Source organism: Narcine bancroftii, chromosome 5, assembly GCF_036971445.1.
Source record: "Narcine bancroftii isolate sNarBan1 chromosome 5, sNarBan1.hap1, whole genome shotgun sequence".
NCBI lineage: Eukaryota > Metazoa > Chordata > Chondrichthyes > Torpediniformes > Narcinidae > Narcine > Narcine bancroftii.
In genome coordinates, this window is record NC_091473.1 from 118,202,456 (window position 1) to 118,228,117 (window position 25,662).

The window sequence follows — 25,662 nt, forward strand, 5'->3', positions numbered from 1 at the left end:
AGTTCTTCTTGGAACATCTGGGAATATATCCTTAAATTTCATAAGTAATGTCTTCATTTCTTCCCTTTCTAATTTAATCGAATGCATTAACTTGGTGTCTAAGTTTTGCAAAACTATAGAATTTTCCAGCCTGGGGCTTATCACTTTCTGTGCTCCATGACCTTGCACAAAACTTATCTCCTCCTTACTTTCCTCTATAACTAGAACTTTGGTTGGAATCCTAGTCTCCTCAGTCATTTTCTCAAAGAAAGGTTTAAGCACGTTCGTGTGACAGACCTGTGTCTCTCTTCGACGATCAGGCGTCTCGATGACATAGGTGACTTGGTTAATTTTTTATTTCACCTTATATGGTCCTGAAAACTGATCTCTCAAATGGTTTGACTGCATTGGAAACAAGCCAGGTTTAATGTCCCTAATTTTTGCTTTTTGATCATACCGAATTTTCATTTTTTCCCTGAGCAGTTTTTAAATTTTTCCTTGCCATCTCGCAAGCCTGATGTAATCTGTTTTTAAATGTGAAAACATAATCCAACAGATTTGATTGTATATCATTATGTATCCACTATTATTTCAACAATAGTAATGGACCCCTAACTTCATGACCAAACACCAACTCAAATGGACTAAAGCCAAGAGACTCCTGAGTTGCCTCTCAAACAGCAAACAATAACAAATGAATTCTTTCATCCCAATCCTTATTATTTTCCACGCAATAATCCCTCATCATATTTTTCCACAGTTAAATGGAATCATTCCAAGGCCCCTTGACTTTCAGGATGATAGGCAGATGACACAATTTGATGGGCTCCCAATTCATGCACCACCTGTTGAAATATTCCAGACATAAAATTACTCCCTTGGTCCGATTGAATTTCCCTTGGTAGGCCAAAGAGTGAAAATTTTTAGCTGAACCTTCACAATTGTCTTCGCTTTAACATTTCTCAAGGGAATAGCCTCTGGAAACCTTGAAGCTGTGCACATGAGTGTTAATAAATATTCATTTCCCGCTTTGGTTTTTGCCAATGGGCCAACACAATCCACTATCACTTTTTAGAAGGGCTCCCCGAAAGCAGGGATGGGTTGTAAAGGTGCCACTGGTGGTCCTTGATTAGGCTTGCCACCAGTTGACAAGTGTGACAGGTTCTACAAAAGTTCACAACACCCTTTCTTAATTTCGGCCAATAAAACTGTTTCCTTATCTTTTCTACCATCTTCTTCACTCTAAGATGACTTCCTAAAGGTGTATTATGAACCAACTTTAATATTTCATTCCTGTAAGTTTTGGGAATTACAACTTGCCTTATAACCGCCAGGTTTTCACTGGCAGGTATCACTTGTGATCTCCACTTTCTCATCAATATTCCATCTTGAACAAAGTAACCTACTGGCACAGTTTTAATTTCCTGGTTAGACAGAATCTTGACAACAGCAAAGCTGGATCCTCAGGTTTATCCTCAATGCTTGCCTCCACTACAGACTTTCTCGACCTCTACCTTTTTTCGAGACATGGCTCTAGTAATGGCACACGCAGGGTAGATTTCCAAATCCTTTTTGGACTCATAAACCAATGGCTTACTTGTGAGTTTCACCGCAGGCATGACTTTACCCTCTGCTAAATCATTCCCTAACAAAAGAGAAACTCCATCCACTGGCAGACTTGATCTTATCCCTTTCATAACCAGGCCATTAACTAAGTGTGATTTCATCACTATTCTATGCAAAGGTATAGGCTCTGCTTCACCACCAATGCCTTTAATTAAATTCACATCTCCAGTATCGGACTCCTCACCAAAATTCAAAATGTTGCCTAATACAAGCGATTGAGCTGCTCCAGTATCCCGCAGGATTTTAACTGGCACTTGATTGAATCCTTCTTTAACCGAAATAAAACCTTCAGTCATGAATGGCTTAAAAATATCCGTAACTTTCTGACTCTGAACACAGGTAGTTTGTACTACCCCTTTCTCTTTCTTCTTTTTCAGTACAGGATAATTATGTCCCCTGGCTTCTTACAATAGTGGCAAATAATACTTGAAAATTTTTCCTTCACCCATTTCTCTTCCTCTCTCCTCACTTCTAGATTTTATTTCTAGTCTATTTGGATTATCAGCAGTATTCCTTTGAAAGGTTTTCCCTGGTGTCCACTTAGACTTGTGAGTTAAAGCATATTCCTCTGTGAATTTAGCCAATTCTTGCCAAGTTTTTATATTTTTCTCTGCCCAGTACACTTGAATATCATCAGGAACACAATTTTTAATCCCCTCAATCAGAATGATTTCCCTCAATAAATCAGTTATTTTCTACCTTCATTGCGGCACACCACCGATCAAAACACACAAACTTCCTATAAACAAAATCCAGGTAAAATTGGGTTGCTGCTTTTTTGAAACTCCTGAACTTTTGTCTAAAGCCTCTGGAACTAGTTCATAAGATCGGAGTATAGCCTGCTTTACAAATTCATAATCAGCTGTTTGTTATACAATGAGACACGAATACAGCTGTGGGGCTTTCCCTTTAAGAACACTTTGTAGCAGGAGTGACCACTGGTCTGCTGGCCATTTTAAATTTACAGCTGCTTTCTCAAAATGCTGAAAATACTGGTCTATTTCAGCTTCCTCAAATGGAGGAACTAACTTCACTTCTCTACTGACCAGAAACCTCTCCTCCTGACCAGCGCGTGGGTTTTGGGCTTCTTCCTCTCCTTACATTAGGGTCAGCTTTAATTTAGTTCATTCTAGCTCATGCTTCTGTTCTTTCTCTCTCTCCTCCATTTCTGCCTGCCTTACTGCTTCCCGTTCAGCTTTCCTTTCTGCCTTTCTTTTTTCCTCTAACTTTAGTTTTCTCAAAGCCAACTTTACTTCCTCTGAAGTTTTCTCCTTTGGAAACTGTTCTAAAGCAGCTTCTTCAAATACCCCCTTTTCTACATAGTGCTTAACAATCTTTTGGGCAATTTCCTTTTTTTTCATCCCAGTTCTTACTGTAAGAAGCTTTAACTTGCCAACTATAACCATTAGTTCAGACTTTTTTGCCATTTTTAAATTAACCACTGAAGGGTTAGCGATGAACTGGTCAATATTCATAGTTGCCGGTTTTTCTGCTGGTGATTTATACACTCACCATTTATTTTTAATTTCAAGCTGGAGGTTGAATCAAACTCAGACGACTGATAACTAAGCACAAGTCAATCGACCCTAAAGCTTCCAAATTGGTTTGATCCCGGACGATTCCCCCAAATTATGTTACAAGAACAAACCAGCAACCACAAAGAAGGCACAGGGGTAAAGATGAACAATTACTTTATTAACAAAAATTCACCTTCAAACTTTAATTCAAAAATCCCCTCCCTTTATAACAATGCCCACTGGTTACTATGCAAATCTCTATAACAGTATAAAACTAATAAATTCCCCAGCCTAAATATAACATATGCAATTAAATACTAAGTTATATTTCCAACCAGCCCACAGAAAAATTTAGACACAAAACAAACAAGACTCACAAAACTTCGATCTCAACCAAAGCAAAGATCATAAACAAAATTCAATTTGTTTGGTAAACAGAAGCCAAAAGATCTTTGAGAGAGAGCACAAAATTCGAAGTTGCCTCGAGTTGCTTGCAGAGAGAGGAACCATTGGCTTGGTCCGGACCCTTCTGGCTGCCTTCGGAATGTTCATCCTTTTTGAAATCCCAACATTCTAAACTGTCATCCAGACCATGACTCATGCTCTGGGCCTTCTTCCACGCCACAGTGGTGGTTCATCGTCCAAGTTCAGAAATTTTTAGATCATTTTCTGCACATGCTCAGTCCATCTCCCACTCTCTCAGCAGTCCACCTTCTCCTTGGCTCTCTAAGGCAAACTGTCACTTTTTAACATAAAACCACACAACACATAGGCCAATACACAACACAGAACTTTGTAACAATACTTATTTGTATCAAAATACAACACTTTTTTTCTATATTTCATCAACTGACCATTCTATCAGTTTGCCATTCCTTTGAAATCTATTAGAAATCCTTCTTGCAGTTCAATATGTTTCCAAGATTTCTGTCACTTGTAGATTTGATAATTACACACTGCACATTCAAGTCCAAGACATTAGTCAAAATTGATGAGAATACTAGCTCTTGGGAATATCACTCTGTTTCCTGTCACTTGACCAAATTTCTAGCCCATTCTACTACACCACCTCCTATTTCATGATTTCAATATCAGAATATGCCTTATTGGACCAAGGCTGGGTCCTGGTAAAGGCAATGCAGAGAGAATCAGGGCCTGGAGTTGGGGTTGCAAGAAAAAAAAACATTACTATGGAGGGAGAGTAGTTCATTAATAAAAGGGCCTGCCAGAAAGACTGGAACAGGTATTGTGAGTGTTGAAGGCAATTGGGGTGGGCATTGGTTGGTGCTGGAACAGACAAATGAATGGGAAGGGAATGAAAACCAGGAGTTCCAGATAGGGTATAACTCAGGTTAAGTGTCAGGTGGGTGGGGGGGGGGGGGCAGTTGAGAGGACTGAGCGGTGAAAGAGGGGAAGGGAGGGTAAAGTTCTGTACTGTCACAGTTTGGAAGGGAGAATCCCAACCATGGCAATGTGAGAATGATGTAACATGTGCTGCTGTGTTATTATTTCCACATATCCTAGGAGCTCTCTTGGTGCCTGCCACATTGACCACCGCCGGTGGGCTGATATCGCCTCCAACCGTGCATCTTGGCGCCTCACAGTTCGGCGGGCAGCAACCTCCTTTGAAGAAGATCGCAGAGCCCACCTCACTGACAAAAGACAAAGGAGGAAAAACCCAACACCCAACCCCAACCAACCAATTTTCCCTTGCAACCGCTGCAACCGTGCCTGCCTGTCCCACATCGGAATGTTAGTCACCAACGAGCCTGCAGCAGACGTGGACATACCCCTCCATAAATCTTCGTCCACGAAGCCAAGCTAAAGAAAAAGAAGGAGCTCTCAATGACAGGATTTGCTCCCAGGACACAAGTTAGATTAATTTCCTCAAAAATCTTTCAGAAAGAACATTTCTTGGGGAATACATCAAGCCTAGAAGGTAAATCACTCAAGAATGTGCCAGTTCAAGTTTTGGACCAACTCAAGACTATCTAAATGATTGTAAGAAAATTAGAGGGTTATGAGTTTAAGGTAGGAAAGGATTAGATTGTTGCAGCATGGGTTTATATGGGTAGGAACAACATCCTGGGCCAAAGGGCCAATACTTTGCTGTAATATTCTCTGTTGTTTCTAAAAATGTTTGTTTCATGGGCATTGCTGAAGTGAAATTTGATTGTCAATTGTGTAATGCCAAAATAATGCAGCATAATTTGATCAGATTGCTAGATTCTTAACTGTTCTCCAATCTGTATTAAATTATAAAAAGTAGAAATTAAACTACAAGTTATTAATTGTAAATCATTTCTCGATAATACTTGTTTTAAGTTGTCTAAAAATAATGCACCATTTTGTTCATCCACTATGCTTATTTAGAATGGAAATGAGGAGGAACTGCCTTTTCCAGAGGTGGTGAATTTATGGAATTTGCTGTCCATGGAAGCAGCGGAGGCTACCTCAGTAAAAATGTTAAAGGCAAGGTTTTTACACAGTAAGGGAATTAAGAGAAATGGGGGAAAAGGCAGATAGTTGGAGATGAGCCTATCATCAGATCGGTCATGATCTTGTTGAATGGCAGAGCAGGTTTGACGAGCCAGATGGCCTCCTCCTGCTCCTATTTCTTGCGTTCTTATATAGCACATGGTTTGTTCCAGTATTTAGTGTAATATTTAGTTTATTATGATGTCATGGTCTGAAGCTAAATTGAAATCTTAATTTGTGAAAAAATTCAGTACAGTAGTTTCAGGCAACAATATCTCAATTGATTTATTTTACAAAAGTATTATAAGGGATATTTTTTTTAAAGCAAATGCATAATTTGTATTTAAATTATTATTAATTATGCTCCTTAACACCATATAATATCAATACAGTTCATGCAATACTACTATGTCTGTTTTCTTAATATGGCTTATATAACAGAATCATCATTTTTTTTTTATTTAGGTTCCATAAAAAGTCTTTACTGATGCTAATATGACCAGGTATATAGTGCTATATTTTCTACATATGTTTTGTTTATTTCTAGTCAAAACCAACAACAACAAAAAATGAAAACTTAGATTGAGATGACATAGTGTTGGCAAAGTTTATGTCATCCTACAGCCAAACCCCCCCCTGTAAACATTTCTATCATCCTACACCCCCCTCAGTAGAGCACAAAAATTTTTGATATAAAATTTCTCAATGAATAGGTAATTCTGACCGCTAATCAGCTTTCTATTGCAACTGAAACTCTTACTTTCTAAAGCCTCTTTAAGTTGCAAATCTAATACTAAACATGTACCCAGCAAAACTGGGCTTCAGTGCAGCCAGCTCCTCTTCCAGCCATCTCTTTTCTTCTCCCTAACAATGGTCCCTTGGCTCTATTATTCCCTCCATCCAAACTTTCAATGCTCGAGCTCAGATAGCCTGCAATTTTTTTTCCCCAGTCAATGGTTTTTCCAATAACTAATTTACATATTCCTTTTTTTTTGCCAAACAGCCGCATATTGAAAATAATGTTTGTTTTCCCTCTCTTTCCTGTACTTTTACTGAAACAAATGGTGTCAGTCCTTGATCACCTGCATAACGGTCTTTATTTCCCATTTGTGTAATTGTTAAGATTCATTGTCTTCCTGTTAATTTGTAAATTACCCTGAGCAAAGTGAAACCATGTAACAATTACTCCATGTGTGATTTTTATCAGTACACAAGTAGAATTAAAGCAGAAAACAGACAACATTAGTAATTGTGGCTGAATCAAAGGTGACCTAATGTGGAATAGCATCGCTTAGGACTGCAGCTGTATATTTTGTGAGAAAGTGACAAGAGTATAACCGACCGGGACACTGAGGTGATGGAATTACTGCTTCAAGGATATTCATACCCATTTTAAAACAATTGACCAACCAATCTTCCAAACATTGCATTCCTGTTTCTTTTGCTGTTCTTTCTTTCTTCTTCTTTGGCTTGGCTTCGCAGACGAAGATTTATGGAGGGGGTAAAAAGTCCACATCTGCTGCAGGCTCGTTGGTGACTGACAAGTCCGATGCGGGACAGGCAGGCACGGTTGCAGCGGTTGCAAGGGAAAATTGGTGGGTTGGGGTTGGATGTTGGGTTTTTCCTCCTTTGTCTTTTGTCAGTGAGGTGGGCTCTGCGGTCTTCTTCAAAGGAGGTTGGTGCCCGTGTTGGGTTTTTCCTCCTTTGTCTTTTGTCAGTGAGGTGGGCTCTGCGGTCTTCTTCAAAGGAGATTGCTGCCCGCCGGACTGTGAGACGCCAAGATGCACAGTTTGAGGCAATATCAGCCCACTGGCGGTGGTCAATGTTGCAGGCACCAAGAGATTTCTTTAAGCAGTCCTTGTACCTCTTCTTTGGTGCACCTCTGTCTCGGTGGCCAGTGGAGAGCTCGCCATAGAACACGATCTTGGGAAGGCGATGGTCCTCCATTCTGGAGACGTGACCCATCCAGCGCAGCTGGATCTTCAGCAGCATGGATTCGATGCTTGTGGACTCTGCAAGCTCGAGTACTTCGATGTTGGTGATGAAGTAATTCCAATGAATGTTGAGGATGGAGCGGAGACAGCGCTGATGGAAGTGGTGATGCCGGTAGAAGACCCATGATTTGGAGCCGAACAGGAGCCTGGGTATGACAATGGCTCTGTACATGCTGATCTTTGTGTGTTTCTTCAGGTGGTTGTTTTTCCAGATCTTTTGTGTAGTCTTCCAAAGGCGCTATTTGCCTTGGCGAGTCTGTTGTCTATCTCTTTGTCGACCCTTGCATCAGATGAAATGGTGCAGCCGAGGTAGGTAAACCGTTTTGAGTTCAGTGTGCCCGATGGAGATGTGGGGGGGGCTGGTGGTCATGGTGGGGAGCTGGCTGATTGAGGACCTCCGTTTTCTTCAGGCTGACTTCCAGGCCAAACATTTTGGCAGTTTCCGCAAAACAGGACGTCATGCGCTGGAGAGCTGGCTCTGAATGGGCAACTAAAGCAGCATCGTCTGCAAAGAGTAGTAGATCAGATGCAAAGTGATGTTTGCTACAACTAGCCTATGACCTATGGGATAATGGGAGACAAGGGTAAAATGCTGCACTTTTCTCATCCGGTGAAATTCTCAATCCTGACCTGAAAATTATCCTTTTTGTTTTCCAGATAAAACTATCTGCCTTCCTTTTCCTTGCTTTCTTTGCCATGCACTTCATCTTATTCTAAAACTACAGCTAAAATGAGTATTGACCAAGATTAAGTTGATAGCAGATTTTCCTCTCGCAAATAGACATCACAGTTTGAATTCTAGAGGAATATCCAATAGCATGAGCATGAAGGATGAAGCTAGAATGAGCTAGCTCCCTCTAAAGGGGTTTCCCAGTCCACACCACCATCAGACTCTCTCAACAGAAAGAACAAGGAATTGAGAGATTTAGTCAACTGGTTGCAGAAGGGAGTAATGAACACCCAGGAGGAGGAAGCTGAATGACCCGCCACAGAGTAGCACAGCACCAAAATCTGATGAGAAGGTCCCAGTGAGAACTAGTGATATGTCTCCACCTACTTACCTAGTTAATTCCAAATAGAATTTCATGTGCAATTCCTAATACAAACCATGCTTCATGATTATATGAGAAAAACAGCTAAGCATAATTCAGAACTGTTTGGATGTCCGTAACTTCAAATTCCCAGAAAAAAAGAGCAATAATTCCAACAACTAATGCATAATGTTGAGCAGAGCAAACAGATGAAAGTTTGCTGATATTTCCATTGGTCTACTTTACAGAGATTTGCCTAAAATCAATGGGTTAATGAGACATTCAAATATTAGCATATAAAATTATAATCAGGAGTAACCCACAGTCGAATGCAATATTGGAAATGTGCTAAATGTACAGTTATCTGGCTTCTATGCTTCATGAATATGGCATTTGGTCCTATCTACGTGATACCACAGCACTGTTATGCAACACCACCAGTGGTGAATTAGTCTAAGTATTGTATTAAATTGTTTCACTTCAGAAAAATGCACATGACAGGAAAGTGTATTTATGCCAAACTCAACACTGAATATCACTAACAGGTCACATGGAAGGCAAGTGTGAGAAATGTCCTGCCACTCAAACCCTCATTTGATTTTGAGAGTATGGTAGTTGTGCCAAGTACCTTTACCCTTCTGTAAATCCATTTTACACCTACTCTATAAATGCCGCTAACTACATTCAGCTTCTCAAGATTGACATCCTACACCTAACACTAAGTTCACAAAGATGATATTAAAAACTTAATTGGGTCTGAGCATTCTTGTTCTTTTCTTATTCCTTGAAGAAGGGCTCACAACCAAAATGTCAGCAATGTATCTTTATCTCTTATGGATGCTGCAAGACCGGCTGATTTCCTCAAGCGTTTCTGTGTGTTTTCATTAAAACCTTACCTGTAAATCATCTGGTCAGAAGGTGAGCAATTCTGCAATTGTTGTCATAAATACAAGGTGGAAATACAGGTGAAGTTGCACATTAGAAATGAAAATGCAGGAAATACCTGTGAAGAGAGAGACAACTCGTGGTTCAAATTGGTGAGCTTTCCTTCTAATGAAATATCATTGATCTCTTGCCATTACTTTGTTTCTCTTTTCACAGATACTGCTTGACCTGCTAAGTACTCCCAGCATTTATAGCTCCTTTAGCACTTAACCTCTCAAGAGGTCTTACATTTGATTTTATAATCTAGAACTCGGTCTCCACGAGTGCCTTTTCTGGCACTTAGTCGATACCCACATTCAATTAACGTGATACCCAATTTGAGGTTTCACTTATTTGAAGGAATTTTGACATTGATGCCAATTGGAAAGTTAAGGTAACTCCGAGGGCGCACTTCATTGAGGTTAATGTAAGGTGGCGTAGCAGTTAGGCAAAGCTACTACAATGCCAGTGACCTGGGTTCGAATCCAGCACTATCTATACAGAGCTAGTATGTTCTCCCCGTTTCTGCGTAGGTTTCCACCAGATTTCCTCCCACCGTTCAAAACACACAGGGTTTGGAGGTTAATTGGAGCATTTTGGTGGCATGGGCTGGAAAGGTCTGTTACCATGATGTATGTCTAAATGTAAGTTTACCACTATGTTAGAATTATTCCTCAATCCAAACCGCTACCCTAAACCTTAGTGACTGCTTTGTGGTTTCCGAACACTCTCACGTCGGTCTGCTGGTTCTCACTTGACCATTCTGATCCTCTGGGCATTGAAGAGAAAGGATAAGCAGTAGAAGAGAAGACACAGAAAGGAAAGGGGAAAAAAGAAAGGAGAAAAATATTAAAGAATACAGCAGAGCAAGACAAAGGCTTAGATTAGTCAGGTGTGTTGACATCGAACTCCATCATATCAGGACATCAGGAGTGCAGAGGTGATTCACCTGCTGCCCAGGGAGAAATTTGGATGATGAGTGTTTTCACATGGAAAGAGGCATTATGGCCTGAAATGTACAAAATATTGCTGTGTTAAGGTAATGCAGTGTCTCCATGAGACCAGAAAGTTTAATTCTTAGATAAACAAGGGCTGAGGTCACTCAGCGTATAATTGTTTGGTTAAGGAATGTTGAAGCTTGGCAGGTGGTTGTCGTTTTGATGCTGTATTTTAGAAGTATGTCAGAATAAAAAGGAGTGACAGGTGGAGGATGGCATGTGTACACTGACTGTATGATTTGCATTATATTAAGTTAAACATAGGTACAGATATGTGCAAGTAATGCACATTTAGCATGGAGTTTAGTATTTGGCAGGTCCTAACAACATCACGCTACATTAAAACGTCTTCAGGCCTGATCCAGTAATGTCCCTTTTGACAAGTGGAACATATTGTGATTTTTAAAAAAATTCATGTGGCACAGAAGGCTAAGAACCAGGTGTTGGTAAAATTAAGACGCGTAGATAGGTATTTGATTGTTGGCATGGGTGGCATAAGCCGAAGGATCAGTTTCTTGCTGTATGGCTCTGTCCTCTTTTCAACCAATTGCACTTCCAGATCATGTTCATCTCGTTCTCGACACAAAGTCAGAAAAGTCATGACAAGAGAGAATTATATTCTTCGTGTTTTAGCTTTCCATTTTTCAGGAATAAAACCTCTAAAACAGACAGATAGAAACATAGAAACATAGAAGATAGGAGCAGGAGTAGATCATTCGACCCTTCGAGCCTGCTCCGCCATTCAACGAGATCATGGCTGATCTTAAAGTTCAGTACCCCGTCCCCGCCTTCTCTCTGTAACCTTTAATACCCTTATACTGAAGAAATAGATCTAATTCCCTCTTATATTTAATGAACCTGCCTCTACTGCCCTCTGTGGCAATGAATTCCACAGATTCACCATCCTCTGGGTCAAGAAATTCCTCCTCATCTCAGTCCTAAATGGTTTGCCTATTATCCTCAAACCATGGCCCCGGGTTCTGGATTTTCCCATCATTGGAAACATCCCATCTGCATCCATTCTGTCCAGTCCTGCCAGAATTTTATAGGTCTCTATGAGATCCCCTCTCAATCTTCTAAACTCCAGCGAGTACAGTCCCAATTTGCGCAATCTTTCCTCATAAGTCATTCCTGCCATTCCAGGTATCAGCCTGGTGAATCGCCTCTGCACTCCTGATGTCCTGATATGATGGATGGATTGCCATGGAGTTCGATGTCAACACACCTGACTAATCTAAGAACATAGAACATTAGAGCACAGTACAGGTTCTTTGGCTCTAGATTTTGTGTTGACCTATATATTCCTACCAAAAAAAAACTAAACCCTACCTACCTCATATCCCCAATGTCTCCCTAAACTTTCCTCCTTCACTTTGTGGAGATGTCCCTTCGTGTTTACTATTCCTGCCCTGGGTAAAAGCTGCTGGCTGTCCACCCTATCTATGCCTCTCAGAATCTTGTTGACTTCTATTAAGTCTCCTCTCATCCTTCTTCTCTCCAAACAGAAAAGTCCCAGCTTTGCTAACCTTGCATCATAAAACTTATTTTCCAATCATGGTAGCATCCTGGTAAATCTCCTCTGCACATTCTTCCTGTAATGAGGTGACCAGATATGAACACAATAATCTAAGTGTGGTCTCATCAGAGATCTGTAGAGTTGCAACATGACTCCTCCATTCTTGAACCCAACCCTAACTAATTAAGCCCAGTATTCCATTGGCTTTCTTAGCTATCCTATCAACCTGTGTGGATTTGGACCCAAAGGTCCCCTTGTTCCTCCATACTGTTAAGTATCTGACCATTAACCCTGTACTCAGCCTTCTGGTTTGACCTTCCATCACCTTACCCTTATCTGGATTAACTTTACCTGCCACTTTCCTGCCAAACTCCGCATCCTGTCTGTATCCTTTTTTAATCTATGCAACCTTCAGCGCTATCCACAACTCCTCCAACCTTTGTATCATTTGCAAACTTACTGTCCCATCCTTCTGCTTCTTCACCCTGGTCAGAGCAGGCGACCCAGAACAGATCCCTACAGAACTTCACAAGCACACTTCAGGCAGAATATTTTCCTTCCACTACTACTCTCTGCTTTCTACATGCAAGCCAAATTTTAATCCACGCAGCCAAGGTTCCATTTAATGCACCAAGTAATGGAAACAAGGACTACATCTTTTGTTTCTGTCAATTGTTATTGCATAATCTCAACAACAAAAGCTTATTAGGCAATAAAATAGCCAACCCTCTCTTAATTTGATCTGACCCCTCGTTCTCATCTTCACCACCCCATAGGAGATGCTATTCAAGAACCTTTGTCAAAAATTAATCTCTGCCTGCCCAAGGAAATTTTGGAAATTTCTCCAAGAGGTCCCTAGAACTAGATGAAATGAATGAAGGCCCTTATTCATAAAATTCACTGCAAAATTATCAGGAATCAAATCAGATTGTAATCAGGTCCTCCTGGTGTAGCTTACTCTACTAAGAAATGATTTTGATGTGAAAACTATTTTGCTATTTTCTTCATTCATGGAAATAGCTTCAGATAAAATTAAATAAAGCATAAACCCATTACAGTTCAGTTGGTGAACTGGAGAAGTTTATAGAACATGATGGGCACCTTAATACTTTGAAAATATTTTATTCAGATTAAAAACACAAAAGCTGGCTATTCTAGAACCAAAGGGTTAGTTGACCAATTAAGGGACTGAACTATTGAGCTTCCTTTTCACAAAGTCTTATGCGCTTGTGTGTGAACTTTTAGTTGAAACCAATTAGGAAGAACCTGTCAAAAGGCATTAAGAATGTCTCTAAGGTTGATGCTGAATTGTGACATGTAACTCATCCAAATTTACAGCGTATGTTGGGCAGCCACATTTCTTGTGTAGTGTACAGGATAGGTAGGACCTTTACCAAGTGTAGCTTATCATTGCAGCATATCTATTCATCAAAAGTGCAAGAAAGGATAAAATGAAAAGAGACAAGCCTGAAAATAACAAGAAAGCACTGTTTGGCTATAGACCAATTATCAAATACATTCTGAAGAATATATCTTCTGAAAACATAATCTGCCTTTTCTTTTTGAGTTATCCTATTATTTTACTCTTGGTACAGTAACCCAACATTGTTGTTAGGTGGATCGTGTTTTGAAACAACACACCCTTTCAAATCATGTACAGTGGTTACTGTCTACCATGGCACAGTCTTTTATCAAATCAGTAGTGCCACCAAAGATGTAATGAAACTGCTTCTGCAAATTCCACATCACTCTATTGCAAAGAATCGCATTGTGAATCAAATACACAGTCAGACATTTCATTGCTCAGGTAACTCGTTCATTATAGATTTCTGCTTGGAGTTAACATTATTTCATTTAATGTCATTTCATAGGTCTAACAATGCCAGAATGATTAAGTAGTATCTATGCTAGACTCACTCCCTAATGTTTTATCTCAATGTTTTGTCCTCCATTCAATGTTGGATCATTCATCAGAGCATCAAACAATCAGGGTAAAGTCAAATTTAAATTAGGATTTAGTCTTTCTACAAAAAAATGTTACCACGTATATTTTAAAAATATTTAACAAACTTGAAAACTATAATCCATAGAATCCAAAGTGACAGGAGATTTCCTCAACATTCTCTTAATATGTTTGCCCTCAATAAAAAAAATCTTACATTGTGCAGCAGTGTGAATGCTGCAGGAGAATACACAATACACTGAGGTCTCCTGGGCACGTATTCAACAAAAACTACGGGTTACTTTCCAGACAGATTGTAATCAACTCAAAGATTTGCTCAGAATCCTTTCAACACTGCTTAACAGAAAAGTGCAGTATTTGTGAGAAACTGGCTGGAGAACCACTTAAACACGATTCAGATAGGAACCTTTGAACAAATCATGGAGGGTAGCTGGGGCACTAGCCCAACCAACACAACCCTCTATTTCTTCAATGTAAAATATTTTGTACTTGTGTTCCTCCAAAGCAAAGATTCAAATACTTACATGGATAAGGTGGGTATGAGAGCAAAAAAAAAGTTCCTAGATTACTGAAATGTAGGAGTTATTCTAATTTATTTAACTCTTTGTCATTTTGTGTCAGCTCAAACTTGGTATCATCCTTTTCTTTTCCATGCCTTTCACATAAACGGACTATGTACATAGTGAGACACGCAAAAACAATCAGGATGTTAGTAAGGTAAAAACTGCGACAACTCTCAAGACAAGAACAAAAGTAGAAATGAGGCAAGTCCACTATTTCAGTATAAAGCACATCATGTAAGGTAACGATCAAATCAAATCAATGATGCATACATGATCAGTTTATTTACTGTATTCGCTTTCATCAATATCATGGGTAAGGAAATAGGTTATATGGTAAACTTGTATTATTCTCCTTGTTTATGTCACTGTAATCACAATTCCTTTTTTTCTATGTACCCATCAACAAAAATGCTACTTTATAACTCATTTCCTAGTTTCAAGATGACATTGCCCAATTACAGTACTTCTCTTCCCATAGTATTTTGTTTCCAAATATATCTCCACACTAACTCTGTGTAAGTGTACATAGCATTGGAATGCCATTTATATTTTCCAGAAGTTGGAGAAAATTGAATTACATGAAACATAAAATGAACAAGCCATCATTAATCAGCCTGTTTTTTTAAACTATGCTTCGAAAAAAAACTTAAACACTTTTCCAGGTCTGACCAAGAATACGAGTTAAACCTCCAGGGAGATTTGTATCAGCTGCTCACAGGGGGGACACTGACAATGAAAGACACTAAGTACTCACTCCGAGCAAAGGAGAAGCTGCAAGTTGGTGACTTGCTGGGGAATTCAAGAGCCTGTTCCAGCAGTAAACACATAAATCTCAATTGAAAGAGGAGTTACCATTTAGAACTTTATTATGCAACTTCCTGATGAATACTTCAGGAGCAGGCCCGGTACTTTTAAAATTCCAATGGAATCGTGGGAAGGAAATAAAAAGAAACTGTTAATTTGTTACAGGAAGCTCATAGGCAAGTTGTCTAATTAAATTTTGTATGCACAACATTGTAATTAATTGTTTAAAAATAGATGACAAGCTCTTACATGGCATTTTAAAAAAACAACGAAAATTGTAATGTTAATTTTGAAAAATTCTACTAGTGTTCCTCAAAGGGTTAATTTATAGTTAGTGAAGTTGTGCAGTCTTCCAAAAGCCACTTATTAAACAAAAAGATGCAGTACTTCAAACATAAAAGCATGAACAGCTGTTCTTCCCCATGGTGTTGTTTCTAGAGAGAAAAAAAAACTTTTAAAAAATAAGATGAAAGAATTAGGAGAGGGCATCAGACTTTTTTTCTTTTTTCCAACTGCTGTGGAAATCTAATGTGCAAACAGGTGGGTAAACTTTAATGGCATTCAGGTTTAGAGAGTTTCCCTGTATTGTTGAATGAGGTCCAGGAATAGTTTGGGACCACACACACACACACACACACACACACACACACACACACACACACACACACACACACACACACACACACACACACACACACACACACACACACACACACACACACACACACACACACACACACACACACACACACACACAAGGTCAATAGCTCAAAATGGCGAAAATTTCACACACTACATCTGCTCCCTGGAGCAAAACTGCAGAATGTTTTTCGGGGGGATGGTGGGAAGTTTACAGCAGGTTTACAAAGGGTCAGAGTGTGAAAACTGAAATGAACACATGGCCCTGAACTGCCTGAATAGGAGAGGGAGGTGGGGGCGTATTAGGAAGCCCAGCACATAAGAGGAGAAGAGGAGAAGGGAGCAAGTCATGGAGAGAGAAAAAATATTCACTCAAAGATAGAAATTAGTTTGCAACTGTTAAAATAAAAACAGCAGTGTGGGAGAGACCGGAAACATAGAAATGAGAAGCTCAGTTGAGGGACAGAAGAAGGACACACAAGTAGGTTCACGGTTAAAAGTAGACAAATTATGTAATAGCAACTTGAAACGGCTACAAGTCTGCAATCGACCGCTCACCACTGCTGTCTAAAGCTATGCTACATTTCTGCCAGTAGATGACTATGTTATTCCAAATTACATTTGGAAACATAAGAAAGTGAACATGGCTGCTTCAAAGCTGCCTTAACCCTTTCAGGTCAACAACTGAATTTCTGTCATCAAATGCACTTTTTCTCCAACTTATTGATAGTTACATTTCCTTTTCCATTTTAAGAATGTAAATAATTCACGTATTGTTAATTTTCACAGAGCTAAAATGCTTTTACGGGGGAAAAATAATTAAGTTTTAAAAACACGTCTTTTGCGGGTTACTCCAGAGAAACTTACTTACCACTTGCAACACCAAAGGAGGCGATTCAGCTGATCATCCCCATGCTAGTCACCACCTGAGCAATCCCATCAGTCCCACTCCTCCTCTTCATTTCTCTATGGCCCTGCAACTTACTTTTACACATTCATCACTGTCCCTTCATTCTCTCAGACCAGCCCCAGAAATTTCATTTCCCATATATCCCGCCACAATTATTCTTTCTTATATTCCCAACCTAAATCATCCTACCAATCCCACTATCTTTGGGATGCAGGATGAACTGGAGCACCTGTGGTCACAGGGAGAAGATTAAAACCCCACACAGGCAGCGCCCAAAAGCAAGATCAAACCTGGAGCAGCTGCAATAACGGATGCCTGAATGTGCCACTTAGTTCATTTACTCATTTAATTCGTACGAAAAGCAAAGCATCTGACAGTTGAGATAAAATTGCTCCCAAAGAAAACTAATAACTTCCAAAACTATAAATTTGTAACCCAGAGCTAATGTAAAATACATTATCATTGGGATGTGAAATCGCTATAATTACATTTCCATAAATGTGATATTAAAAATAAATTGGTGCAATTGTGGAGGAGCTAGTGGAGTTGTTCAAGTGAACCGGTACGGACTTGAAGGGCCGACATGGCCTGTTTCCGTGCTGTAAACGGTTATATGGATATGGTTATATGGACTGCATTTTTATCACTAATTTGCCTCACAAGGTATAAAATGAGATAAAATACTAATGAAAAGCAATGCAGTAATAATAATTTTGACATTTTGAATTAGTTATCTATTGATTCAGATTAATATCTAAGAATTAGAAATTACAAATAGAGGAAGATACATTTCTGAACCAGGCCTTCTGATTTAGTCCTTGCCAACCATCCAGTTCCCACTTTTAAACCAATCACATTTACTTCTGCTTATATTGCCATCAAATGCTGTCTAGATTCTACTCCACACCTGCTCACTCAGTGCAGTTTACAGTGGCCAATTAATCTGCACAGTTTTAGGAAGTAGGAGGAAACAGGAGCACCTGGGGAAACTCACAATGTCACAGAGAGAATGTACAAATTCCACATAGATCAGAGATCAGGATTGAAAATGTTATCACTGCAACTATCAGGGTGTGAGGATAAATTCAGTAACTTCAGACCCATGGGTTTAACTTCAGTGGAGGGGAAGTTCCAGAAATGATAATCAGTAACAGAATTAGCCACAAGGTGTGGATCGGTCAGAGAAAGTCAACGTAAGTTTGTTAAAGACACATGACATCCAGTTAATGTGGTAGAAGTTTTAATGGAGTCACAAAGGGGGTTAATGCAGGAAATGTAGTTCATGTGACATATATGGACTTCCAAAAGGCATCTGATAATGTGCCATATAATAGGTTTGTCATCAAAATTAGTCATGGAATAAGTTGGATGGAAATTTAGCTAAATAACAGGAAACAGACTAGTTGTGAAGATTATCTTTTGGATTGAAGGAAAGTGTAGAGTAAAATTCACCAAGTCTACTACCTTCCTTTATATTAATGGTTTGGAAGGGCACAATTTCTAGGTTTGCTTGTGACATAAAAGTTGGTGCAGAGTGAACAGTGAGAAGGAAAGGAATAGACCACAGAGAGAAACAGACGGGCTGGTAGAATGGATGGGTAGAAGGAATATGAAATTTAATACTGAAATACCTTTTGGAAGGAAGAAGTAGTTGAGGCAACATAAATTGGAAGGGTACAGGAGCAGAGCTATCTGAGACTATATGTGTCCAGTTCATTAAAAATGGGAAAAGAACATTGAGAGAGTGGTTTAAAAGTCATATAAATAGAGTCAAAATAAAGGAGTAAGGTGTAAAAATTATGCTAAAAATGTAATTAACTCTCCAAAAATTGCAATAAGATCCCACACTTTATGAAAGATATGATGGCCTTAGAGGGAGTCCCATTTCATCCACTGAATGGATCTCTGCGTGGTGCCACCTCAAGAAGGCCGCCAACATCATAAAGGACCCCCATCACCCTGGTCACAACCTCTTCTTACTGCTTCCTTTGGTCAGAAGGTACAGAAACCTTTGGACCCACATCTTTAGGTTCAGGAACAGTTTCTTTTCAACAAACTAACAGGTTCTTGAACCTCCCCTTGGTACATGAATTAGGGTCTCCTCCGACACCACAACAGGACTGCCTGCGATATTGCCGTCACTTCCTTTTGCACAAGGATAGCTGTGAATATTTATTTTGTTTGTACACTTTGTCTCTTTTTAATTCAATCAAGTACATTATTGTAGGATTTTTAAGTTGTTTGTGTTGTATTTTATTACAAAGTACCATCCAGCTGCAGTGTAAGAATTTCATATGCACTTGTCAGAAGGGATTTACTACGGTAATTTCAGAATGTAAGGGCCATAGCTGTTGTTATAGAAAATTGACTGAGTAATAGAAGGTAGGCAAGTTTACCTGAACAGCATCAGCCATATCTACAATTCTATCATCAGAAATTACACACGCAACAAGCCTTGAAGAGAATGTCACTAACTGCAGGTTTCCCTCCAAGTCAAACACCATCCTGACTTGGCATCCTTTATCGTCACTGAGCTCAAATGCTGGAATTCCCTACCCAATGGCACTTTGGAAGTACCTTCACCAAAGGAATGCAATGGTTCAAAAAGGCTGCTCACCGCTATTTCTTACGGACTATTAGAGATGGACTATAAATATTGACCATTGCCAGCACTATCCAAATACTGAAAATGAATTTTACAAAGTGGGGCTCTTTGTACAAAGCAGGGCTCTTTTGTGCAAAGAAGAGAAATTGGGATTGCTCCCCTTGGAACAGACGACATTGCAAGAAGATCCGACAGAGGTATTTAAAATCACAGAAGGTGCAGACAATTTTGACAGGAAGAAGCTGTTTCTATTGATGGAGGGGGCCACAGTCCAGAGGTATGGAACAAAGGTTCTTGGCAAGAAAACCAAAGGTGATCGGAGATGCTTTTTAAACAAGCGGTCAAGATTTGGGATGCATTATCAAGTTTGAGGAAGATTCATCTGTAGTGTTCAGGATAAGTGTCTGAATGACTGCTAGAGGGGGAGGGGAGAGAAGTGGGAATAAATGGATTGTTCTTAGAGAGAGCCAGTATGTTCTCAATGGACTGAAAGGCTCCCTCTCTGCTGGACCTATTCTGTGATATTCTCACTGAGACCTGCCATTCTACTACCACTTGCTGCTCCTTGTCTGCAGAGTTGCAGTAAGGACACCATCTGGTGTACTACCACAACCTGGAATAACAGTGGAAATGACAACAGATGGAATCTTTAGCAGGAAACCAGTTAAAAGCTTTTAATGGGGCTTGAAAATTTTAATTTTCAGATTTTTTAGATAACCTATAAAACTCTCTCTGTCACCCTATGTACTTAGAGACAGAGAAATCTTGCAGTTCATCAGTTTTAACCAGTGTTGTGTAAAAACAAGAAGTAAATGGAACCACTAGAGCAGTAATTCACCACAGAATACATTGATATCAAGGATTTTCTGCTTCCCTGTTCAAAATAATAGAATTGGCAGCTCACAAATATAAATTTTGGAAGAATCATTACTTTGCAACTCATCTCTGCTTCAAACCCAAGTAACATACATAGACTTTGAATTAATTCAACTACTACAATGCAAAAACCTGAAATTCTTTTGCACTCTGATAAACAATCAGGAAAATACATCTGCAAGTAAAAATTACTGATGATTTCCATGGCGATATCTGCAGTACAATGAAGGAGATTGGAGACATAAAAGACTGCAGATGCAGGAATCTGGAGCAAAAAAAAGCAGATGGAATATGTACTGGTGATGTAGGTCGTTTTGCACACACAACATTTGTACGATTGAAAACTGGCACCGGGTTAGGAATAAGACTGGAACAGATGAAGTATCAGAAAGTGGACAAAACATTTTCAGGAATTGTGAATCTTTAACAGAGTTAGGTTGATCTAAAATGTTTTTACAGTACAAGTGGAGTGGATCCACTGACTTCATGGAGACAGCGTAGAGACCAATTTGTACACAGCAAGGTGCTACACACAATATTATAATAGTCAGATCATTTGTTTCTTTGATAGTAACTGACATACAAGTATTGACCAGGAATCAATGAACAATCTCTTGCATGTTCTCAGATGGTGCCGTGAGATCCTTCCTATCCAATCCTTCCTATCCACCTGAGAGAGTGGAAGCAACCTTGATTTAATATCTCTTCTAAAAGATCGAAATTGTTTGGAACAAACTACCAATGTATTAATACATTTTGGCTAAGTAAATAGAAATGAACTTGTAAACAGTTATTTTAGTGTCTCTGTAAAAGACACAGTTTGATTGCTGGAGGAAATAGTAATGTGGGAAGCTGCAAGGAAAATGGAAAAATACAATGAAACCTGTGCATTTAAACTTGGGCATTGTGTACATCAGTGGTTCTCAACCTTTTCTTTCCACTCACATACCACCTTAAGTAATCCTTTCTAACCACAGAGCACCGATAGCATAAGGGATTACTTAAGGTGGTATGTGACTGGGAAAAAAGGGTTGAGAACCACTGGTCTAAATACTTTGAAACATAGCAGCAAAGAATCTGGATCTAAAAGAGAAATTAAGTTCTTGATAAAAATGAATAGTAAAGATCACTGAAAATCAGGACTGAGTGGAGTCAAGAATCTCATAATCAAGAGCTGAACTGTTGTAATCATATCTCCATCAATCTTTGTTTTTTTTTGGTTTTGTGTTCTTCATTTCAAACTCTTACCTTCCACCCAAAGCTGCTCGATGTCGGTCTCAATGCTTGCAACTCGAAGGCCAACAGCAAAAGCTCCAAAGACCAAGAGCCCAATGAAGAGGAACTTGCCACAGTGCTGCTGGATGCTGCAGCCCAGCCTGAAGAGCAGGGCCTGGAAATGTGCTCTCAGCCACAGTGGAGCCCGGCGCCCTTCTGCCTTACCCTAGGGTTAAAAGAGAAGAGTCTTAGACCAGGGAGCTACTGGAAGAGAAATGCTGGAGCAAGCCAACAGGAAGAGTGGCTGGGAAGAGCAAGTGCAGGGCAATTGACAGGAAGTAAGGGACAATGAGGTTGCTGAAGTGGATGAAAAGATAGAAATAGGAAAGGATGACAAGAGAAGGAGATAGTGAGAAAGGAGTAGTGAGTGAGGAGCAGGAACACAATATTGAGGTGGGATAGAAAATGCTATGGTGAACTTTGCATATGCAAAGATGAAAGCAAGGAAAGAGCTGGAGTTGGAGCAGAGGAAAGGGAGAATGGAGCTACTGAGAAAATGAAAGAAACAAAGAGGAGGATATATGCGTCTTGCTGCAGATAAAAAATTAGAAAGTGGAAAGGGCAGGAGAAGGGTAATGAAGAATGAAGGTGAAGGTAGTGAAAGGATAAAGTGGAGGGGGGTAAAAGAGCATGACAAGTAATGGATAGTTGACATGAAGTATGGGAACAGGAAAACAAGGACATTAGAATGAAAGAGTTGCTGTTACCCAAAACGACCTGGCTTGTAAATAAGGTGGGAACATTTTAAGAGGATGCTGAAAACTCTTGCTGGTACTTTCTGGAAGATGCTGAGAAAATCTAACATGCTTCAAGAGATTACCTCTTTCTGCCCCGCACATTTCTCCTTTTTTATTTCTTCCTTTCATAACCTCGCTCTGCTTTTTTTTTTTGCTTGTCACTCCCCCCCCCCCCCCCCACCCACACCACTGCACATATTTCAAATCCGTTTCCTCTCGTTCCAAGGTGCTCCTTCATTCTCTTTGCCCATCTCTTTCTTTATCTTGCTCTCGCCGCACTGAGCCAGGGTGTCAAGCGCTCTTACCTTGTGCTGTTTTAGTGCCTTCCCTGCGCCACCTTCTGCCTGCCCTCAGCCCCATCTCCACACCACCTCGATTGCCCATTGCTTCGGAGCACTTTTCTCACCCTTCGCCTCTGCTTCTCACCCTTGTCAAAATGCTCTGCGGCGGCGCTCGACGATTGTCAGGACCGCTCTCTCTCTGCATCGACTCTGCCTCCCCTTTCCCAATTCAACACAGCCCGTCAGAGCTTTCTGCGAGTCACTGACTCTATGAAGTTCAAGTCAAGATCCCGGCATGTGCAGATGCATTGGTTTTTAAAGGGTGCAACATCCAGGTAACTGGATACAATAACGGCGTGCTCAGGGCACACACACACACCTGTGTACATTGCCTCACCCGCACACACACACACACCTGTGTACATTGCCTCACCCGCACACACACACACACCTGTGTACATTGCCTCACCCGCACACACACACACCTGTGTACATTGCCTCACCCGCACACACACACACACCTGTGTACATTGCCTCACCCGCACACACACACCTGTGTACATTGCCTCACCCGCACACACACACCTGTGTACATTGCCTCACCCGCACACACACACCTGTGTACATTGCCTCACCCGCACACACACACACCTGTGTACATTGCCTCACCCGCACGCACACACACCTGTGTACATTGCCTCACCCGCACGCACACACACCTGTGTACATTGCCTCACCCGCACACACACCTGTCTACGTTGCCTCACCCGCACACACCTGTGTACATTGCCTCACCCGCACACACACCTGTGTACGTTGCCTCACCCGCACACACTCACACCTGTGTACATTGCCTCACCCGCACACACACACCACAGAGGTGAGCGTTGGCCAACTCAGGCTGGATCCTGCACTGACTGCTATTCGGAGGCATCGCCTGATCAATAACTCTTCCCCCCCCCCCCCCCCCCCCATCATTCCCATCCCCAGCTCTGAAAGGGAGGCAGCTTCTGAAAATGTTGACACCTTTTGTTATAGCTACTTTCAGAAATACCCCAACCTCACTTCCCTGGACTAGGAGGCGCGCCGTTTCTCAACAAGAGAAAACAATCTTGCAATGAAACACTCTCCCAGCTCGGAAATATTACTCTTATTAATAAGAGCAGTTCCCCCAAAAAACAACTTCCAGGAGTCCTGCCGACTTCCTGGTGGTATCAGCGTCTCGCATTGCACGGGGAGGGAGAGGGAGGGGGGGGACAGGGTTACTTAGCAAGTACAACATTCTTTTTCTTTTGCACCTTGGAGATCTGTTTCAATGCGAAAGCAGCGTGGCAGTAACTGGGTCTCCGCAGCAGATCCGAGCAAGCGGCCGGGCTTCGATGACTGTACCTCGGGGGCAGACCTCCATCGATCCGGGCAAGGTTAGAAACCGAAGCCATGTCGCTGGAAACCAGTCGCGGATCGTTTGGTTCAACAGCAACAATAATAATTCCCCCAAAGTGACCAGAAAAACAGCTGGAGAGTCTCTAGTCTCTTCCTGAACGAAAGCCTGATATTTCCATCCCAACATTTCGCGCAGAAATCCTTGAGGATCTTGACTCTACATCCACGTGTAGTTTTCTCTCTCTCGCTCGCTCCTTTTTACTCGTCCTGCTAACATCACAAGAATTTGTTCTAAAAAAAACCTCGTCCAGCTCAATCTTTACTTCTGTCCCCGATCTCAGACATCCAACATTTGGAGAGAAAAACCCGCCTCCAGCCCATCAAAAAGAGTTGATGGAAAGTCCTCTCCACCGGATTCCCATTGGCTAAGGAAGAAGCAAATTACTTAGCAAACATCTACTATTATTAGCTGCTAAGCAACAGCTCACCAAAGTGGACGGACCACCCAGGCTGTAGAAGCATCAATGGGAGGTAGCGAGAACTCCTGCACACAAGATCTCTGCGGATCTTTCCAAACACTTGAATTTTGTTTTGTTTAAAAAAACAAGTTTCCCTACTAATACATGAAACTGACAGCTAAATAGGATCTTGTATAGTTTAGCTATATGTGTACATAAAGTTCTTTGTCCTGGCAAATCAAGTTTGTAAAGGAGTTTTTCTAACTTAAAAAAAAATGAAAGTAGTGGGAACAGCAGTTCTCGCTCTCTCTCACGCACACGCACCCCCCCCCCCCCACACACACATGAGTCTGTGTATGTGTATTTATATTAGGTATGTATGCATGTGTATATAAAACGTCGTGAATTGCTGAGGTACCCGGGCCCCTTTAACCCAACAAACGCAGGGGAGGTCCCAGATGAATTCTGGAGACCGCATAAATAAACCAAGGGCAACTGGATCTGAATAAATGTTCTCCAGAAATCTGGCATTGCAAATGCTGTTCATAAAGTCAAGCGAAAATGAATGAGGAAATGTGTAGTGAAACTGCATTCAGACATTTACAAGGTTGGGGAGCTGAATATTTTACAGCCTAATGATAAAGAGAGAGGGGGAACCCAGGCAAGGCTTTAGGGGGGTGGTGGTGGGTGGGGGAAGAGATCATTGCAACAATGTAACTAATAAAATTAAAATATATTTGATTTCTTTTTAAGATGCTGTTATAAAGTTTCAGTCCCCAATTTTGTGGCTTTCCGATTATTCAAATAGAGCTTTGGAAGGGGAATTCAATTAAAAAAAAAGATAACAGCGTTAAGGGTCCCCCAAAGCAGGCGGACAAGTCGTTGGAATGGTTGACTCTGGGCTTTAGCATGAGACCCACGGGTGAGCGCTCATCGAGTTTTACCTAAATGTTGTTTTCGTTACAGCCAACAGCTGCAGCATGTTTTTCCTTCCCTGAAGATTGTTTACCAAGCGGCTAAAATCCTGTGGAAACCCTGACTGCCTCCTTCCACAAAAAGTATGTGTATATGTTAACGTTACCAGTGTCCAACATTACCTTAAAGG

General features: G+C 40.7%; 1 protein-coding gene across 1 annotated transcript in view; it reads right to left on the minus strand.

Annotated features, from left to right (window-relative positions):
- Window positions 1–24,499, minus strand: part of ptch2 (patched 2) — a 132,281-nt gene extending 107,782 nt beyond the window's left edge. Inside the window, exons 1-2 of the mRNA XM_069938870.1 lie at window positions 24,015–24,499; window positions 21,672–21,864 (exon numbers count right to left, since the gene is read on the minus strand). Of these exons, the coding sequence (XP_069794971.1) occupies window positions 21,672–21,864; window positions 24,015–24,155 (334 nt within the window). The 5' untranslated portion in view covers window positions 24,156–24,499. The remainder of the gene's footprint in view (window positions 1–21,671; window positions 21,865–24,014) is intronic.
- Window positions 24,500–25,662: the final 1,163 nt, after the last annotated feature.